The sequence below is a fragment of the Macadamia integrifolia genome, unplaced genomic scaffold, assembly GCF_013358625.1.
Source record: "Macadamia integrifolia cultivar HAES 741 unplaced genomic scaffold, SCU_Mint_v3 scaffold1675, whole genome shotgun sequence".
Classification (NCBI taxonomy): domain Eukaryota; kingdom Viridiplantae; phylum Streptophyta; class Magnoliopsida; order Proteales; family Proteaceae; genus Macadamia; species Macadamia integrifolia.
The window spans coordinates 33,657-54,236 of record NW_024868302.1 but is presented as its reverse complement, the minus strand read 5'-3'; the positions used below and the strand labels follow the sequence as shown (position 1 = coordinate 54,236).

The window sequence follows — 20,580 nt, the reverse complement described above, 5'->3', positions numbered from 1 at the left end:
CGGGAAAGGTTCCTTAAAATGCAGCGTGGCCTCTACAGTAGCAAATTCGCCAATGAAATCACTAGTAGAAGCATCAATATGGTGAGATTTTAGCTTTTTATGGGGGTGGGATTGTCATTTCGTTTCTCATGGTGTCTTGGCACAGGGGCTACAGGGAAATTAAGGAAAAGGAGAACAGGGAAACCAACATCTCTTTCGCATCTACCGAAAGCTCGAATATCTGCGAAACCGTTCGGAGGTGAATTGCATTGAAAGGCAGCTATCATGGAGAAGAATTCAAAATCAAGCGGGAGGAAACGCCAAAGAGATGAAGAGATCGAAGCGGAGGGTAGAGAAACAGATGAATCCTCGTCACTCGGTGAAGTCGCTTTTTCGTTTGATTTACTTTTAGATTTTTTTTTTCCCCCTAATTTGAGAAACCTGAACATTCCTTGATCGAATTCATACTTGAATTCGGCACTTTTATTTTATTTATTTATTTATTTATTTTTGGTACTAGGAGGTTTTGGTCGGAGATAGAATTTGAATCCACTCCGTTGAAATAGAGCTAAGAGATCTCTTTGACAACCTTAATTGAAGTTTAGACGTAATGCACATATTGCGTGAACTAGAATGACTATGTAGTGAATAGAACTATGTTTCTGTAAATTAATTGTGAATTATATGCTATTTTCAATACTTAATTGATGGATGTGTGATTTTTTTATTTGATGCGTTCCATCAGTCCTACAGTTCTTTGTGTATTGGTTAAGTCCATAACAGCTATGAGATGCGTAGATTGTTAATGTGCATGTGGTGCATATTGTTTTGGAAGAAATCTAAAGCTGGACAATGTTCATGCTTTGTAATCCTTTGGGATCTGATGAAAACAACAACTCTTTTCAGTAAGTTGGTGAGAAGATGTTAGATGTGAAGAAAATACATGCCACACAAATCCTGGGCAGAAAATTTCCGAAGAAAATATGAAAAAGTTCCTGAAATCATGAGTAATAATCTAATATATCCTTTTAAAGATTCCAGGAAATAAAAACCATTCAGATTTCACAGCTCTTAAAATTTAAAATATAATGTTTGTACTTTCACTTAAATTTTTGCCATAATATTAAAGCATTTTCACAATTTTTAGGCAGTCATCAAATGAAAGATACATAATTCACATCTTTCAAGTGTTCTTTATGAAGATTTACAGGGAAAAAGGAGTTGAAACCCTTCCTAGCTTCAGTGCTGGACATTGTCTACTGGGGTAATAATGCACAGAAAAATATCTATAGGCATGAAAAAAGTAGGTCCTTGGGCTCAGTTTTCGAAACTCTTTGCTTTCTGGTTTGCTCGATTAGGTCCTAAGCTGGTTTAGCTATCCTAATTCAGTCTGCTGATACACTCATCCACTTACATAAATTGTGTTGGCCTCTGGTGACCCAATCAAAATTGCCCAGTCATTAAAGCCATGGTATCAGTGGCAACAAACCTTTGGGCTGGGATAGAGTGATATTTTAGGGTAATGGTTTCCATGTGTGTGTGTGTGTGTGTGTGTGTGTGTCAAAAAAAATATATCAATTTAATGCAAGAGAATTTGTTTAACAGGGAGAAAACGCTTAAAATAGGTCTCCATTCCATCTTTGAAACCTTCACTTGTACAACCAATTTGATTCCAAGTTGGATTAGCTGATCCTATTTAAGTCCTCTAATCCATTCACTGGACATGTATATATCCTATCATCCTTGGGAAAATTCCAATATGGATCATGTGATACATATCAGTATTGGCTAATCCTTAAAACCATGGTTACTAGAGCCTGGAGGAAGCACAGCATTGAGAAGGGGCAGAGTATAATATTTTAAGGATGAACAGTTTCCAAGTGTATACTTTTGAAGTTGAGTTATAAAATGGAAAATTTTGGTATGGGTGAATGGGTTCTTCATTTTTTATTTATGGAGTGGCTCCTATATAAGTGAGCATGACTTTGTCTTATTTAGGCCTGCAAGCATCTCTCGTGTTGTGAGATGGAGAGAGCGACTATCATCCTGTAAGTGCATGAAACATCATGGGAACTTGTCCATTCTTGTAATCTGCTCCCAATTTCACGCATATGTGTCTCTGCAACACCTTTGCTATAGGCCTCTTTGGAATTTCTGAGACCCTTTGCCATAATGACCTGCTTAAAGAATCTTAAAAGTGTTTTCTTTTCAATATTTTAAAATTTAGTCTGTCTTTGCACTTTATTACTTGTGCCATTCATTAATATGTTTCTGTTAATGCAGAAAGCACTCTCACATTTAGTGATACATTGATAGCTCTCAGAATAATGCGTGCTCAGTTTCCACAAATTGATAAGGTTAGTGTTTTACTCCTTTGGTGATTATTTTTCTTCCAATATCCCAATGATTAAGAAGCCAAATTAAACTATATATATATATATATATATGTGTGTGTGTGTGTGTGTGTGTGTTCTTAAATTGATACAGGAGAAATCCACTGAGGCTGACATTTCTTCATAGAAATCTTTGTTCATGGTTCAGTATTAATTAACCTAACAAACCATAGCAACTGTTACATCGGAAAATCCAATGGTGGTGGTGTGAATATTATCCTTAGAATGCTTACTTTATCTTATATTATACTAAATTACAATTGTCTCCTAACCCTGTATTGTTCCATTAAACGAGCACATGTAGAAAGCTGTTTGATTATTTATCACTGCCTAGAATTCAATTCATTTACCTTCTCTCTCCTTAAAATTTTGTTTTTTTACCTGACCATCTCTTATGTATCTTTATCCTCAGGCTTCAATTCAGCCCTTCATTTTACGTTCACAATTGTATAGCAGCGTAAAAGACAGAACACAGGTGGATAGGGAATTAGAGGTTTGATCCATCCATTGGAATTCAAGTAATTGCTTGAGCATTTAATTTCCTCCATTTATTTATGATCCAACGAACTTTAAATTAACTTGTACTTGATACTTATAGAGGTGCATTTCTTGTGTCTGAATATGTAATTGGAGATTGAAGATACCTAATATGTCCAGCTTCTGTCCAAAACCTTTTTACGTAGATCCTAGAACATATTTTCAACCTAGTGTCAGGGCATCCCCAGAAGCATCGCGCTACACTTTGACCCAAGTGTAGTTAATAGTGAACAAGGGTTTGTAGGGCATCCTTTGTAAGCGATGCACCGTTTCCACACCAGGATGCAGTGACAGGTAGTCCAAAAGCGAAGGATTCGATTAACATCTGGGAACATAGAATCCTTAACGACTAAAAGTCTAATATTGATAGATGTTATTAGGAGAAGGATTAACATAGCTTATATTCAAGAGACTAAATGGAAAGGTAAAAAAGCTAAGGAGTTTAATGAATTTAAACTTTGGTATATAGGCGGATAAAATAATAAAAGTGGAGTAGGCATAGTAGTGAATAAAGAGTTAAAAAATGATGTGGGGGATGTTAAAAGATTTGGTGATAGGATTATATCCATCAATCTTGTGTTGGAGAACGAGGTGTAATTAAAAATAGTGCTTCTGCTCCCCAAGTAGGATTGGATGAAAGTAGTAAGATACAATTTTGGGAAGACATGGATGGATTAGTGCAAGGTGTTAGTCAAAGAAAAAAGATTATTATAGGGGAAGATCTTAATGGACATTTTAGGAGAGATCGTAGAGGCTATGATGGTTTACATGGAAGATATGATTTTGGAGAGAAGAATGAGGATGGGACTTCAGATTTAGATTTTGTTGTTTCTTATGATTTATCCATAGTAAACACCTACTTTGAAAAGAGAGAGGATCATTTAGATTTAATTACCTTCAAAAGTGGGCATCATAGTAGCCAAATAGATTTCTTTCTAACTAAAAGATCTGATAGCTTGTTATGTAAGGATTGTGAGGTTATACTAGGGGAGAGCCTAACTACACATCGTAGATTAGTGGTCATGGATATGTGTCTCAATATGCTGATTCGTAAGAAAGGTGAGATTATTTGCCCCAAGATAAGGTGTTGGGCTTAGAAGGAGAAAACTTGAAATCATTTACTGAAAAAATGGTCGAATGAGGAAGGTGGGACTTTGATAGAGACACTAATATGATATGGAATAAGATGAGTGCTTGTATTAAGAAGGTTGCTGTGATGTCCTAGGTGAATCGAAAGGATAGGGAGACCTGGTGGTGGGATGATGAGGTTCAAGCATCATTTAAGGCTAAGAAAGCTAGTTTTAAGACATGCCAAAGGTCTAAAGATGTAAAGGATTTAACAAGAGATAAATTTGCCAGAAATAAAGCTAAAAAATTGTGGGAAAAGTAAGGGTGAAGAAAATGAAGATCTTTATAACAATTTAAGCACAAAATAAGGGGAAAGAGCTATCTAGAAGATAGCTAGAATGAGGGAAAGAAAGAGTAGAGATTTCAATCATGTTAGATGTATTAAAAGTGAAGATGATAAAGTACTAAAAAGGGATGATGACATTAAGGAGAGATGGAAAAATTATTTCTACAGCCTACTAAATGAAAACATTTCAAGTAATAGTGTCCTAGAAGACTACATTACTCATCAAGACACCAAATGTTCTAAATATATACGAAAAATTAGGGTACCTGCAATAAAAGCACCTTTAAGGAGGATGAAAGTTGGCAAGGCACCAGGTCCAGATGGGTCTCAATAGAAGTGTGGTAGAGCTTAGGAATTTGTGGTTTATCTTAGCCAATGGGTTATCTTGGCAAACTAGTTTGTTTAGTAAGATTATGAGCATAAGGAAATTGCCAGATGAATGGAGGAGAAGCAATGTGGGTCTGATATGGTCTATGAAATAAGAGAGTTATTGAAACTCGCCTAAGACAAGAAAACTATTATTGGAGAGACCAATTTGGTTTATGTTAGGAATACCCATGGCAGAAGCTATTTACTAAGGAGACTCATGAAAAGATTTCGAGATTGCAAGAAGGTGCTCCATATGGTCTTTATTGACCTAGAAAAAGCTTGTGACGGTAATTTAACAAGTACCAGAGAAGAGACGTGTTTCAAGTGTGTATGTGGACATGGTTAAAGATATGGCGACTAGTGTAAGATCTGTGAGGGGGTCGAGGTAGTAAATTCTCAATTATAATTGAGTTACATCGAGGATTAGCTTTAAGCCCTTTTAAGTTTGCACTTATCATAAATTTTAACCAGAGTCATTTAGTATCAGGTACCTTGGTGTATGCTTTTTGCCGATGATATTGTTTTAGTGGATAAAAGAGAAGCAGAGATTAATGCCAAGTTAGAGTTATGGAGATCAACCTTGGAATCAAAAGCTTTTAAGATAAGTAGAACCATGGAACTAAATCTCGGTTGTAACTAACCAAAATCTCTAAGATGTATCAGTTTTGGCCCGGGCCAGAACAAAACCCTAAGTTTCAACCTTGGATTTCAACCTAGGGAGACCTAGGATTGAAACCCAATGCTGAAACCTTGAAACGAGATCCCACATGTCTCAGTTTCGGGCCTAGCCAAAACCAAGTCTGAAAACAAGATCTCGATCCTTGATTAGAATGGAAACAGAGCATATGGTGTGTAACTTTTATTTACACTAGGACAGATATTGAGTTTATAAAATTTGATGGGATGGAGATTCTACAAAGTGATTTTTTTAGGTATCTCAACTCAATCCTAAATAAAAAAGCAGAAATAGAGGATAATGTTATACAAAAAATTAAATATGATCGATGAAGTGGAGAGATGCATCTGGAGTGTTGTGTGATTGACATATTCCTTTAAAAACTTAAAGGAAAATTTAATAGGATAGTCATATGACCGAATTGTCTGGGGCCTAGGCTACTGTCGCCTTATTGCACTGCATGTCGCCTCTTGTTTTGGCACTTGTTGCACTATATTATTCATAAATAAGCAAATGACACCATATTTTAATCCAATAAAAATAGTTTAAAAATCAAATTCTAAAAAATGATAAAAAGGCAAACCCTGAGTCCGAAAACAAAAACTGAATTTTTTGTCGTAGGGGCGATTTTCAACTTTCAAATGCTGGGGTTTTTCTCAATTTTAAAAATTTCATAAATCTTATTATGGTAAAACATTGCTAGAAAACAGAAGTCTGGTAAAATAATCTTTTGTTTTAATATCAATAAAATTATTTTCATTCAGGAGATTTTAACAATATTCATGCACTTTAAAATAAGTTTGACCGGAACATAATTTTGTCATTACAACTCAGATTAAGTAATCTTAGACTCGTTGGAAAACTAGTTTTGTGCCATACCTAATACAAAAAGTCTCATCTAAAAATAAAATCATTCGACCAACCAAACTTATTAAAGAACAAAAACATTTCTCTAAATGTAGATTTTTGATAATTTGATATGACTTAATGTTGATTTTTGATGATTTGATGTGGTTTAATGTTTATTTTTGATGACTTTATGTGGCTTAATGATTTTTTGAGTTTATTCACTTTGTTGATTTGTTTTTCTGATGAATATCTTGCATTGGTATGATTCTTTAATATTTATTTAGCATATAAGTAGAACTATAATTTTTAATATTCTATTTGTGCCAAATAAAATGGTTGCATAAAAAAAGAACACTAGAATGATTTGTTCACCAAGGCGACACCATGCGGCCGCCTAATTGCCAAGGAAGTTGGGCAGTACCTCGAACGCCTTGGTCGCCTTGCCGCCTTGATAACTATGGAGTAGTTAAGATGAGGATTGAAATATTTCTTTCATTTTTCTTGATAAAAATATATGATCACACGTATGACAATGTATCTAAGTCATATACACAAACCAATTAAAAAGCCAAAGAAAGCATCAACTTGCATAACATAAAAAAAATAAAAATAAAAAATAAAAATTGTATAATGCAAAATGATGGCTTCCTATGTCACAAGCCTAACCACTTCAGACAAGGCAGCACCTTGTTGACCAAGGTGGGCACCATTCAGGAACCGAAAAGGCATGAGCATGCCTTGGCCATGCAAAAATGCATTGGCGCTTATTAGGCGGCGCATTGACAAATATGCTACTGAGAATCCACGCACACACAGAGAAAATAAAGATCAATTAGTTGCACCTTGTGACTTGTCTTAATTCATTGGTTAGCATAGTTGTTGAAGCATCGCCTAGGTATCCAGGCAGAGGCAGCTATCTAGATTAGCACCTTGGTCGTCTAGGTGATGCCTTTGAGCCTTGCTGGTGTCGCCTTAATTTTTCCCCCCTTGACTGCCTTGTTTCGCCTAGTCGCCGTGACAATTATGTTGGTAGGAAAACCTACATGACCAACTAGCTAGTAATGCCTGATTTATGCGTGAGTCAATCAGTCCATTTCCCAAAGCACATAAGAACACTGAACTACTCCCATCTAGTTAGATGCCTAGACTTGAAACTGGATGATGGGGGGCCTGTAGAGAAAGGGAAGAAATCCCTGAGTGAACTCAAAGTTGTAGAGGAGAAGAGAAGAAAAGCACAAAGAGGGGAGGAAAGGGGTCACACGTCTTGCACCATACTCGGCACTAAATCATTCAATTCAATTCATCATTCCAAAATATGTTTAATACTTGGGTTACATGCCTTTATATAATAAACTCAAATTAAAACTTGCCTAATAAAAATCTAAGTCTGAAATAGAAACTTCTAATTTGCTTCCTAAGTTCTAACTAATGAAATTAGAAACAGAATAAAACTCAAATTGGTAACTCCCTAATTGACTAACAACTACCCAAAATAAAATATTGTAAATATTTTCCAAATAAAATATTGTAAATATTTTCCAAATAAAATAAAATCCTAAAGATTCTAATGAATCCAAAATACCAATTGGACCTGGTTCATCTCGGTTGAGATTTCCCAAAGGGTCAATTCGGTTCAACAATATCAATTTTACATCTCCCCCGATGTTGAGAAAAACTCGTCCACGAGTTTTAAAGAATGATAACAATAAAAACTCATGAACGAATCCATGATGTGAAGCTTTAGAGGTGCAGTCAAGTCCGGAAAATCATAGGGAATAACGAATTTATGATGGTGAATAAGTGGCACTGCATTGATGTCCTTCATTGCTTGATCCCCAATTTCCTCACTTTCTGTTGTCGTCATCGGTTCCACAATAGGATAGTCTTCCACTTGTGTTGATGCCTCGGGTTCAACTTGTTGTACTGGGGGTATCACTTTCTTTGACTTGACCAATCCATGAAGATCAAATTTTTTACCCATGTAGTAAGCCTGGAGGGTGCACACATTGTTGTCACGATCAAGAATACCATCTCGTTGTTCCAACCAGCCATGACCTAATTTAATGATGCACTGAGGTGAGTCAAACACTTCACAAAAAGCACCATTGTAATAAGGAGGAACAAAAAATTCAACAATTACATTATCCTCCGACTAAAAAATGATCTAATTGGTCTTTAACATATCCACCACAGATCTGGAGATAAAATTGTCATCTAGTCTCTCATCAATTAACAATTTAGCAAACTTTCCATTGGGCAACTGCACTCGAAATTTGAACATAAAGGAATCCATGGCAATAATAGAAGGCTCAAATAAGAGGAGTGGCAAATTGGTAAATAAACTGAAGTTTATAAAGGCAATGGCACAATTGTAATTATGGAAGGTTGAATTACAAAATCCCAAGAATATGTCACGTATGGGATGGGAGGGGTAAACTTGGAAGTCAGAAATTAATATTAGACAAAAGGAAAAGAATAATGGGAAGGGCAGGGTGGGAAAAAAAAGAAAGATAAATTAAAAGAAACCCTAGGCGAGAGTTTTGAACCAGGTAGGAACTCCTTGTGTTTTTTTGTTCGACCTTGGCTCTCGCTCTCTCTCAATTCTCTGCTGCTTCTTCACTGAAATCCTGCTCTTAATCCCCAGATCCGTGGTTGCCTAGGCCTGCTGATTTGCTCCAGAACATTGTAGTTCAAGAGATTAGACAGAGCTAAAGTGCAGATTTCTGAAACAAGGAATCAGCGACAGTAGTAGGTTCCACTATGAATGACAGGTGGGTATCCTCTGTGAGAGGGATTTCAGCCACCAAAACCACAGGACTTCTGATTGCCCAGGTTAATACATGCTTCGCTCAAAGTTTCAGAATTAATAGAAGGAGTTCGAGAGGGTTTTGATCCAACTGAAGGGCCGTTGGGTTAGTCTAGAACAGAGTAACCCCAAAAGAGGAAAATTACAGTAGGAAAAGTAAGGAAGAAGAAGAAAAGAGGTTTTTATTTTTTTTCCCTGGTTGCAGAAGGGGGTGGTGGGTTGGGAATGATGGGTAAGAAAGATTTTTTTTTTGGCAGAACCATGGAGAGGGTGTGTCGACTCAGATTTTGGGGAAAAAAAAAAAAGAGGAGGTCAGTGGAGATCGTTAGGGAAAGGGAAGAGTTGGGGGCTACTGTGGGAGGTGAAAGGGAGTTGCGTTTCAGTAGAGTCAAAGGGATCCTTCGGCTCTGATACCACTTGATGGGGGGCCTGTAGAGAAAGGGAAAAAATCCCTGAGTGAACTCAGAGTTGCAGGAGGAGAAGAGAAAAAAAGCACAAAGAGGGGAGGAAATGGGTCACACGTCTTGCACCATACTTGGCACTAAAACCTTCAATTCAATTCATCATTCTAAAATTTGTCTAATACTTGGGTTACATGCATTTATATAATAAACTCAAATTAAAACTTGCCTGATAAAAATCTAAGACTGAAATAGCAACTTCTAATTTGCTTTCTAAGTTCTAACTAATGAAATTAGAAACAGAATAAAACTCAAATTGGTAACTCCCTAATTGACTAACAGCTACTCAAAATAAAAGATTGCAAATATTTCCCAAATGAAATAAAATCCTAAAGATCCTAATGAATCCAAAAATCCAATCGGACCTGGTTCATCTTGGTTGAGATTGCCCAAAGGGTCAACCCGGTTCAACACCATCAATTCTGCACCACTGGATGTCCTAATTAGTTGGATTGTAACAAGTGAATGAATTATGAATAGATGTCACGTTAAATCCCACTTCCTATAAACAGTATATCTTTAATATTTTCAAAGAAATTGTTCCCATAGTCAAAGTATGCAACTACCATAACCCCAATGCTCTTCTAGCCCTTCACTCTATAGGCTTTTGGTATGCATGTGCCTTCAACCTTTTAGATATGCAGACATCATTTGGATTAAAATTTCTATTGTTTCTTCCTATCTTATTTTTTCTTCCGTGTCCTGCCTTTGAATGAGTTACTGCTTTTGGTCTTAGACTCTTAAGGGAAATACGGACAACCTCAGAATTCATGTTTGGGTGAAAAATGAAATTTCAGTCTATATATTCAGCTAATATGTTCTTGAAAATGTTGGGATATTATTTTTGGTTTTTGAGATTTACTGGAACTTATGTCCAGGTAATTCTTGGATTGTTGCATTTTCTCTTCTATATTCATGACTGATATGAGACTATGTATCTACAATTGTTTACTGTTTGCTAAATCAGAGATAATGGACGTAGGATGTGGTATTTCTTTCTCATATTTGCAGTCACTGAAGGAGGAGAAAGTTTTGCGGGTATTCAAGCTAAATACTGGGCAAGATGATAATGCCGTAATGTTCATGGATGATTATTTGGCCCAGGTTTGTTCTTTTTACTCAATCCATTTGGTTAATTGACTAATTATCAATAGAACATTTGTTTTTTATTCATTTCAAGTTTTGTCGTTGTATGGAAATTTTGGTTTCTTAGTCTCATGTTTTTGTGGAAAGTTTTAAAATCTTTCAGGAATTGGGAGTGTTATGATAAATCTCTATCTTCTTGTTCTGTGAATAGATAGGTCTTGTGATGAGGCGGTTGGAAGCCAAAAACCAGGACAAAATTGCTGTTTTTGAATGGTTCAAGACATATGTTATTGCTTCCAAGCTTGAGCCTAGTATAGAACATGAAGAACTGGTGAGTCATTTTAATGTTATCTAGCTTCTTTTAGTTTTTTGATCTGTTTGGCTCTGTCCTAATTCTCTTTTCATAATGCTGAAATTTCAAAGTCCCATTTGAGAATTTGTAATGTTTATATGATAATACATCTAGATCTCATTCTGTTCACGGCAAACATGGGTCATGTCTCTTCCCTATGCAACATAATTTACTTTCTTGTTGTAATGGATATATTTTTTTCCTTTGTCAATTGTTTAATCATAGCTCACTAACTTGAAAGACTAGGCAAGTGGGAAATATTAGAATGGGTAGAATTGGGGATAAATTGTTGTAGTGGTGGAGCTTAATTGGGAAGACGCAATGTGTGTTTTCTTCAAACAAGTCAATTTGGTAACGGAAGGAGCACATGTTACTTGCTACACCCAGAAAGTATCAGTTATTACCAATAATCATGTATGATGTTACAATATCAGATCATCACTTAAGAGCATAGTACAAGGTTTTGACGAAATTTTGTGAAACCAATGGAAATATTCTGGTTTTGCAAGCTGTCAAAAAGAAACAGCCTGTAATACTGAAGATTGCAATGTTTCGACTGAAAATTCGCTGTTTTAGAAAAATTTCGACCATGTTTAGGATTTCTGGGTCGTTTCGGTCAAACCCTTTGTATAAAATGCATACTTTTCGCAGCTTCAATGAAATTTTGACCATGTTTCGAGCTTTGGTATCGTTTTACTAGTTTTGACTCCAAAGAGTGAAACCTCCTAGAAAACCTCAGTTCTTGTAATTTTTTGCCAAATCACTCCCTTATCTTTGTAATGAACCATGAATAACATTTGGTAATCATGAAATGTTTTCAATTTTTATGTTTATTCATTCCTAAAGCATATTTCATTTATTTTAATTGATTTGTGTGTGTTCCAGTACTAAATTTTGTGTATACAGCATCGTACAATGTACTGCATACACTACCAAACTAGGGTCCGAAGCTAAACTACCATTGTGTATGCATTTTACAATCTAAGGGTTACACTATGTTTAAAGGGCCTAAAATAGGGTTTCCTAGAAGTTTTGAGAACAAATTTGGCCATCTAGGCCTTGAAACCATCAATTGAAACCAGCAACCGAAACCTGACCGAAATTTCGTGGTTATGCAAAATATTTACTTTCAAGCCTGGTCAAAACCAGGTTCAAAACTGAAACCTTGCTAAAGACTTCAGAGTGCAACAAAACAAGAGAAAGAGAGAACAAAGAGGGCCAAAGGAAAGAAGTCAGAAGAGAGAAAAGGGAGAAGAAAGAATGAGGGAATCGAGAGAGACAAATCCCCTACTTGACCCCACAACCGTTATTCACAGCATATTCTAGACATATTTACAAAATTACCCCTGTGATCTGTGATATATACACCTATGACCATTATACTACTTGTATACCTCAACAAACTAAAAAAATACCAAATCAGTGGAGCATGTTAAAAATAGTCATTTAATAAGAAAAAGGTGAAGAATACATGCAATAAACCACCGCCTCCCCAACCCCCCCAAAAAAAGAAGAGAAAATTGCAAACAACTCAATTCAAGTTGCGCTTTACCCCAGCTACTTGGAATTGGCTACTGAGAACCTGTTCTGCCACTCCATTCAGTTGAGGTATATTCAGAATCCACGGTTAAAAGCGATTTTAAATAAAGGGTAAAACTGGAAGAACATAAGTAAGGATACAAGCACTAAAATAAAGTTTTGTAACTAATTTGAATGTCAGTAGTATATGAAGGTATTTAGGAAGTCTACAAGCAAAATCCTGACATGCCGTATAGGGGCTGTAAAAGATCAGGGAAAAGAGAAAAATACAAAAATAGGTATATATTCTAACGGTCCCTTGATTATGTTAGGGGTGGCAAAATCTAACCCAACCCTTGAATCCATCTAACCCACCCACTATTTGATGGGTTGGACACACCCAACCCATAAAAAATGGCTATGCGGGCTGGGGGTTCAACCCGTCTGAAAACTAAGTGGCTTGGGTGGGTCATTGGGTGCTAGTGGTCAACAAGTAAGTCCCACTCTTGGTACCCTTCTCTTTCCCAACCTCCTCTCTGCTCTCTCTTCCCCAAAGATCTCATCTCTGCCTAAACCATTCACTTCACACATGAATTGCAGAATCTCAAGCTTTATGCAAAGCTCCATATCTAAAGTCTAGGGGAATGATTCATCGGAAACCCTCAGATCTTCTCTCCCTAAAAACTCCAAATTCACTTTTCCCTTAATTTATGAGATTTTAGAGAATGATTCTCAGAAACAATAATCTGGTTTCAGAAGCCGTAAATTAACTGAACTTCTACAGAAAAACAAAGTCTCATCTGCAAAGATGCAGTCGCTAATCCATCACAATCTTCATTTCACCTTTGCTTGCCCTATTCTTTCCCTACACATTCGTGTGAGGTGGTTGACCCGCTTTAACACGGGTGATGAAATGGCTGGCACAATGTGTGGGATAATTTTTAACTCTTTTAGGTCAGATATGATCAAATTGACCTGTGCTTAGGACAATGGTGGTACAGTGGCAACCATGGGGTTGGGTGTGGCAATATGATAGCAAACGGATTCAATCTAATGCATGGTAGATTTCAGAATCCTCTACACAACAGAATCAGATGGCTCACAACCAGCAGTGTAATATCACCTATAAGTTATAACCCCTAAGTTATGGTTCAGAATAACCCAAATTCAGATACATGGAGGGAAACCAGCAGTACTCCAATCCCCAAAGTATTATGAAGATCCAACGGTCAGAATCAATTATGATGAAGGTAATAAAATAGAAACTATGATGGGGAAAGCCTTAGGGGTAGGGATGAATTCCCTGAGATGGGTCTCAGAGTTGCAGGGAAGAGGGAGAAATCGCACTAAGAAAAAAGGGGGAAGAAGGAGGATCTCACACCCAAAGCTCTCAGGCTCTCAAACATTAACTAAATTCATCATTCTTCAAATCTGAGAAATTAGATTACATTAGCTCCTCTATATAAAGAGGGGCAGACTAGCAGTCATAACCTAACTAAGAGTTAGACTCCAAGTAGGACTAGACTAAAACTCCAACATGGAGTAAGTAACTAACTAGTCATTCACTAATAGGAAATCCTAAACTGACTAAAAAACTGAAATAACAAAGGAAATAGTCTCAAAACAAGACTCTAACTAAGCTAATGAATTAAATCCCGTTTTCCTACTTTCTACCCATATTTTAGGCCTATTAAAGTGGCCCATTACAAAGAAAACCTATGGGATCAAAGGCCCAACACATACATAACACAACCCAAGGCTTATTTGCAATAAAATATCCCCATTAAGTGATTTATCTACATCAAACTAGTTCTCATATTTAGAAGCAATACTATATCTCAGCAACCATATGACAGAATAACATGAAAACTTGAGCATAACTAGCATTCCAAGAGTGGTTTAACACAGAGTTGTCACGACGCTAAGGCGAACCAAGGCGGTGGAGGGTTGTCTAAGCACTTAGGCGAGAAGGCGTCCGCCTTAAAGCGAACAAGGCGAATAAGTGTTATTTTTTATTTTTCCTATTTTCTAACATTATTTAGTAAGTTATATATACCTTGTATCATCAAAAATCAAGATTAAGTCACATCAAGTCATTAAAAATCAATATTTAGCCACATCAAATAATAAAAAATTAACAGTAAGTCATATTAAGTTATAAAAAATCAACATTTAGAGAAATGCTCTTATTCTATAATAAGTTTGACTGGTCAAATGATTTTATTTTTACATTAGACTTTTTGTATTAGTTATAACATAAAACCAGCTTTCTAACAAGTCTAAGATTACTTAAATCTGAGTTGTAATGACAAAGTTATGCTTCAGTCAAACTTATTTTTAAGTGCGCGAATATTGTTAAAATCGCTTGAATGAAAATAATTTTATGAATATCAAAACAAAATATTATTTTACCGGACTTTTGGTTTTTAGCAATGTTTTAACATGATAGAATTTATAAAATTTTCATAATTGAGAAAAACCCTAGCATTTAAAAGTTTAAAATCATCCCTATAACCAAAATCCTGTTTTTGTTCTTGGACTGGGGGGGTTATTTTTTATCCTTTTGGAATTTTATTTTTAAACTATTTTTATTGGATTCAAATAGGGGGTATTTGCTAATTTATGAATAATATATTAAGTAAATGAAATAACAAATATTAAAAACATTTACTTGAATGATATTTGGCATAAATAAGTGCCGAAGCACAAGGCGACATGCAGTGCAACAAGGCGGCTGTTGCCAAGGCCCCAAGCAAACCGCCTGGACGCCTAGTCGTCGCCTAGGCGACGCCTTGACAACTATGGTTTAACATATGTGAAAAATGAAGACCAAACCAATCCAATGGCTATGTGTTTCAGATCAGCAACACCCAAAAATAGCAACTGAGGATCAATTTTAGAAACTTGCAGTGCCCACAATCCACAGGGCAAATTGGTTTCACACTACAGTCAAACGAAGACCTTGTATAACAGAAGAACACCCTAAAAAATATACAACAATCTGATGGCTGGATGAATGAGTACAGTACCTTCAATGTCTCAGATAAAAAAAATCCAAACAGAAACCGTATTCTTGTAACAGCCTCACAGATGTAACAGCAGCATATTAAATGGCTTCCACAGGCATCAATCAAGATCAACAAAGTATTTTACTTGGAGCAAAAACTGATTTGCTTACCTCTGTTTTAGAACCAGAAAAGAAGAAAATATGACAAGCATCCCATTCATGCCTTGCTAGTTTCCCACCAGCAGCACTAGTTTCCCACTGAGCTTTCACTGTTTCTCACAGCAGTCCTCCATCTCACAAGGAAGAACAAATCACAAGGCCGTAAAATAGTTTGGTCTAAAATCACTGGCTCTATTGCTGCCCTCTTGTTTTATTAATAAGTTAACCCCTGTTACAGAAATATAAGTCTCTAAAATAGAAACTAATATGTGGCACTCTAACAGCCACATCCTACTACTAAATAAGAAATATTCTACTTTGTCTCCTATGTGACACGTATAGAGAAGCCCTTATTGGGCCAAGCCTAGCCCATTCATTATGAACCATAAGTGGCTTTAAGGCTAGCTCGATGTGGCTTATTGGCTGGGCTCGAACGATACTGTTGATCCTTCTTCTCTTCCACCTCCTTCGATCTACGTCAGTAATATTAGTAAAGTCATTGATTTTAATATTAAATGGGTCAGATGAGTTGAGATGGTAGGGCTTGGTAACCCATGGATGGAATGGGTTTTGGTGATGTTACCATTTGCTTAATGGGTCAGGGATTGGTTTGGGTTGGGTGGGTTTGAAATGGTTCAGTTGTCACCTAACCAAAACCCAATCCAGCCCACCCGATTGCTGCCCCTAGATTACGCAATCCCATCTTCTTCTGTGTATTTTCATGTATGCACCGTGTGTGGTGTGTTGTGTGCGAGAGAGAGAGAGAGAGAGAGAGAGAGAGAGAGAGAGAGAGATGTCCAATTCAATACACTGCAGTACTTTTTCAATATCATATTTTCCTAGAAAAGAATGGCTAAAACTGGTGTCCAGCTTGATGCATTTTGCCCTTCTTGATAATATTAATTCCCAAGAATTTAAGTATCGGTATCAGGTATTGTATATTTGTATCTAAGGGGTGGTTTTAAGAGACGTATCGTAATTCGTATCGATAGGAGAGATGCAAGATGCGTAAAGATATGCATGCAAATGGTCAAGAAATGCATGGATGTGCTTATGATAGATATAAAATACAGTTTTTAAGCATATAACACTTTATTATGCAATATGTAAATATCATCTTGATGCGAGGATTTGAGTCATTTTTACCTAATATAATGATGCATAACTCAAAAAGAAAGGAGAAAGAAAAGAAGTAAGAACAAAAAAGTTATTTGAGCACATAAAAGAGATATGCAACTTACTGTTTTTTTCTCACAAATCTATTTCGGTCCATGATTTAAATACTATAAGTTCCCAAAACTTATTGAAATGGTGAAGATTAGAGTTTTTTTGTGTCAGATGTTTTCCCAACTCATATCAAAGAGAAAAACAAACTTCCAAGTCCTTTGGTTGCTCTCAGTTTTGTATCTCACTCACGGCTTCTGTTTTGCGGGTTTAAAGGAGCGGTATCGGACTGTATCGGTCGATACAATTACTTTTGAAAAATAAGTATCGTACCACTCTGTATCGTATCGATATTGGCCGATACTCTACGTATTGGCCTATTCAATATGGTCCCAACCCTGCTAATTCCTTATAGAAGTTCAATTTATAGTCTTTGACTTTTAAGTGCAATAACATTTTCATTTAAAGAAGAAAGGGGTAGAAGTGAAAGAAAAAATTTTGCTTTTATTCTTTTCTGTACTGTATTTTCAAAAGAAAACTTCATATTAGTTGGCCACGAATTTTGCTACTTTGGACTGTGAGATCCCTTATGCTTAAGCGAACCAGATTGTGTTTGTTGATAAGACTTTCTAATTTTGATTGTTAATATTTTATGAATGAAGCTTTGAAAATTGTATCATGTAAAAATGGTAAACACAATCTTTGTTCTTTTGGCATGATGAATTAAAGTTTGTCAGGAGAAATCTTCATCCACCTGTTTTCAATATTTACTAGTCTTTGTTTTCCTTTGACAGTTTTGGTACTCTTTGTTGCATTGCAGTGTTCGCTCTTATCATTTGGGGGAATGGTGAATGATGAACACATCTCTCTCTTGATCAATGCTGGTCTTCTTGTAAGTTGACAGTGAAATTTTTCCGTTTGAGCTCATTATTGTTAGAATTCCATGTGGTTTATCCTTTTGTTTTGACCTTTGCTTTTGGTTTTTTAGTTGCTCATTCATGTTTTTTCACCACTCGGCTACAGAATTTCGTTGTGCAGGGAGGGTATAATATTATATATTAGAATTTTGTATTTTGGAGGTTTTAGCCTTTCTGAGGACTTCTTTTGCAAATTTAATGGACAAAGAAATCTTTTGTGTGCTCTATGTTCTTCTATGATTATTGATTTTACACTGAAAGTTTGATTTAAGGGTGTGATAACTACAGGGAAAGACTTGATAGATCTAGGAAGGTTCATAAATTTATTCGTCTAGAGGTTGATGCTTAACTCAGTAACTTATGAATTTCTAACCAAGGATCAATTTTCTGATACTCATAGAAAGGAGATTCGTTACAATTTTATGATATGGTTTGAACCTTCAGGGATCATGATAGCTTTTATCTAACTTATCATCCAAGTTGAGTTCGGTCCCAAGAAAATGGTGAGAATTTTCTCCAAGTGGAACCACTGGTGGGTTTCCTTTTGAGAAGCTTGGCATTCTTCCATCCATTTTTTAAACGAAAACCAATAACCAAGTCATATTCAAGGAGGACAAGGTTAGCTATGTGGCTTATGTCAAACCACTTGAAATTTTTTGACCAACTCATTTTTTCTGGGGCTTCAAGTCCAGGCTAGATGAAAATCATTGATCAACCTATTTCACTTCTATCTTCCAAGTGTCAATCTTGCAAAGGAGTGTATCTCTGAGAGTGCCCGCAATTCTATGCAGTGATCATTTACAGCCTGGATCAGAAAAAGCAGGAAAGTGCAACTTAGAGGTGATCTTATGTGATGTCCATGATGAATTTTAGTCCTTTTGATTATTATTATTATTATTATTATTATTATTATTATTATTATTATTATTATTATTATTTTATTTAAATAATGCTGTTGGTTGTCTGCTCAATCTCTTAAAATTCTTCTCAGTTCCATGGAAGGTTGTTATTTTCACTTTTGTGTTGCTTGCCAATCTCTTTCCTTTTATGATGTTTCTTTATTCTTGTAGACTCGTCAGCTAATTGATTCGAACATGTACTGGTTTGCTATTCCAAATATTGGCTCAATACTCAAGGGTCTTTCTCAGGTATTTATCTTCTTATGGTTATGCTGTTCCCTTCTCAAACTAGATTTGTGATCCCGTAATAACTGGTAAGTTTGAATTTTTGGCTACTAGATTCCAAAATGTGTGAAAGTTTACATGCATTGCACTACTTTTTTACTGTTTTTGGCCCTTTGAATGAATGAGTATCTAACAACATATGGATGGACGATCATCTAGATCACTTCTAGTAGAACTGAACTTTCATGTGGGTTGTACTGAGGAGTTGAGCAACAAAACAAGATTTGCTTTGTTCACAGTTTGGTCATTTTTATAAGAAACATTTCATTGGTTAACGTAGTCCTAGATTATGATGACAGGAAAGGAACATCCCCATTCAGATTCATGATTTTTTTTGCCTAATGCATGTGATTTGGTGTCTTGTAACCTATCAATGTAAGCATACAGGGATATAAGATCTTTGCCACGTAAGTAGAACATTGCTATGTTTCATTTTCTGGCCAGGAGGTTAATGCCTTCTTCTGGCTTTTAATGTTTGTTAGTCTCAATTTCACTTATTTGTTACTTCCCTTGCTGATATGCATGTCATAGTGGATACTTCATGTGTAATTTATTATTATTATTCTCCCTTCAAAAATAAGAACAAAGAATGAGATGAAAAACAGGAGGAAGGAAGAGGTGGCCCAGGAAAAAGTATGTCTTGGAAGAAGCATGTTTCTAGCCACTCTTGGATGGTTGCATACAGGGAAAAAAAATGTATACACACTCACAAAGACATGTATGCTTGTTGAGTTTTGTGGTATTGATGTTAAACACCCTGTATCCATGTCAAACATCGACCCACATTTACTTGTTACTTGGGGGTCTTTATATATGAGAGCCGATATCTACTGGTGATTTCCAGCTAATTTTGTTTCCAGTATATCTTTATTGTGAAGAATCTTAATTATTCTTTCAGGGAAGAAAAGAGCTCCTATCATTCCTTAACCGTAGGAAATACAAAGAAATGTTGCTTGCCCCTTTGGAGAAGAAGCGGCTTCGCATGTCTCTACTTGATATGCGCTTTCATCTTCGGGATCTAATTGGCTCTGGGCACCTTAAAACACTCCAGACCCCAACTGGCTTGGTTGTTCGTATCTCTAGGGATTGAGAATACAAGGTACCACAGTGCACTCTCTCTATCTCTCTCTCTCTCTCTATCTCTCTCTCTCTCTCTCCTGCCCTCTCTGGGGGCCTTCCATATCTGGGTCCAGTGAAGTGGCAGTAGACAAAATAAATTCCAGGAAGCATGCAGCATTAGAAAGTAATGCAAGATGATGGAATCTATATCTGGAACAGCATGTTGTAATAGGTCTTCTGCTTATCTATTCATTTGTTTTTTTCTTGTTTAGTGTTTGAGTAGCTTTTTTTTCTTGAATGAATAAATAAATTTATACTCAAAGTGAAAAGAAAATACAAGTGGAAAATGGGGGGGGGGGGGGGGGGGAGGCTTACGCCAACAAGGGAGAGCCAACCCAGAGGGATCAAAGCAAAAGGCAACTACAAGAACAATAAAAATAATGGCAGCAAAATCCAAACCAGCAACCATCAAAGGGCCAAGAGGACCGAACCACCAACCAAAGCCAACTGTGTTTGAGTAGCTTTACCATGCTCCCACCATGGAAAAATGAATAATGGTCACCACAGTCAGCTTGTGGGATGCTAAATGAGAAAATTTCTATATTCTTGCACAGACCAGGCATTAGCTAACTCTTTTTTTTTTTTTTTTT

At 36.2% G+C, this 20,580-nt stretch overlaps 1 protein-coding gene across 4 annotated transcripts in view; it reads left to right on the top strand.

Moving 5' to 3' along the window:
• The first annotated feature begins 139 nt into the window (after window positions 1-139).
• The window catches only part of LOC122064514 (serine/threonine-protein kinase 19), a 21,418-nt gene continuing 977 nt past the window's right edge, over window positions 140-20,580 (top strand). For 2 of the 4 annotated variants that reach the window (XM_042628220.1, XM_042628219.1), the window contains exons 1-8: window positions 142-358; window positions 2,263-2,336; window positions 2,785-2,865; window positions 10,496-10,588; window positions 10,782-10,901; window positions 17,591-17,662; window positions 18,758-18,835; window positions 19,770-19,970. In XM_042628220.1, coding sequence (XP_042484154.1) covers window positions 265-358; window positions 2,263-2,336; window positions 2,785-2,865; window positions 10,496-10,588; window positions 10,782-10,901; window positions 17,591-17,662; window positions 18,758-18,835; window positions 19,770-19,961 — 804 coding nt within the window. In that variant the 5' untranslated portion in view covers window positions 142-264 and the 3' untranslated portion in view covers window positions 19,962-19,970. Of the gene's footprint in view, window positions 359-2,262; window positions 2,337-2,784; window positions 2,866-10,495; window positions 10,589-10,781; window positions 10,902-17,590; window positions 17,663-18,757; window positions 18,836-19,769; window positions 19,971-20,580 lie in introns of all 4 variants that reach the window. The other 2 variants (XM_042628218.1, XM_042628221.1) reach the window with 2 other exon arrangements.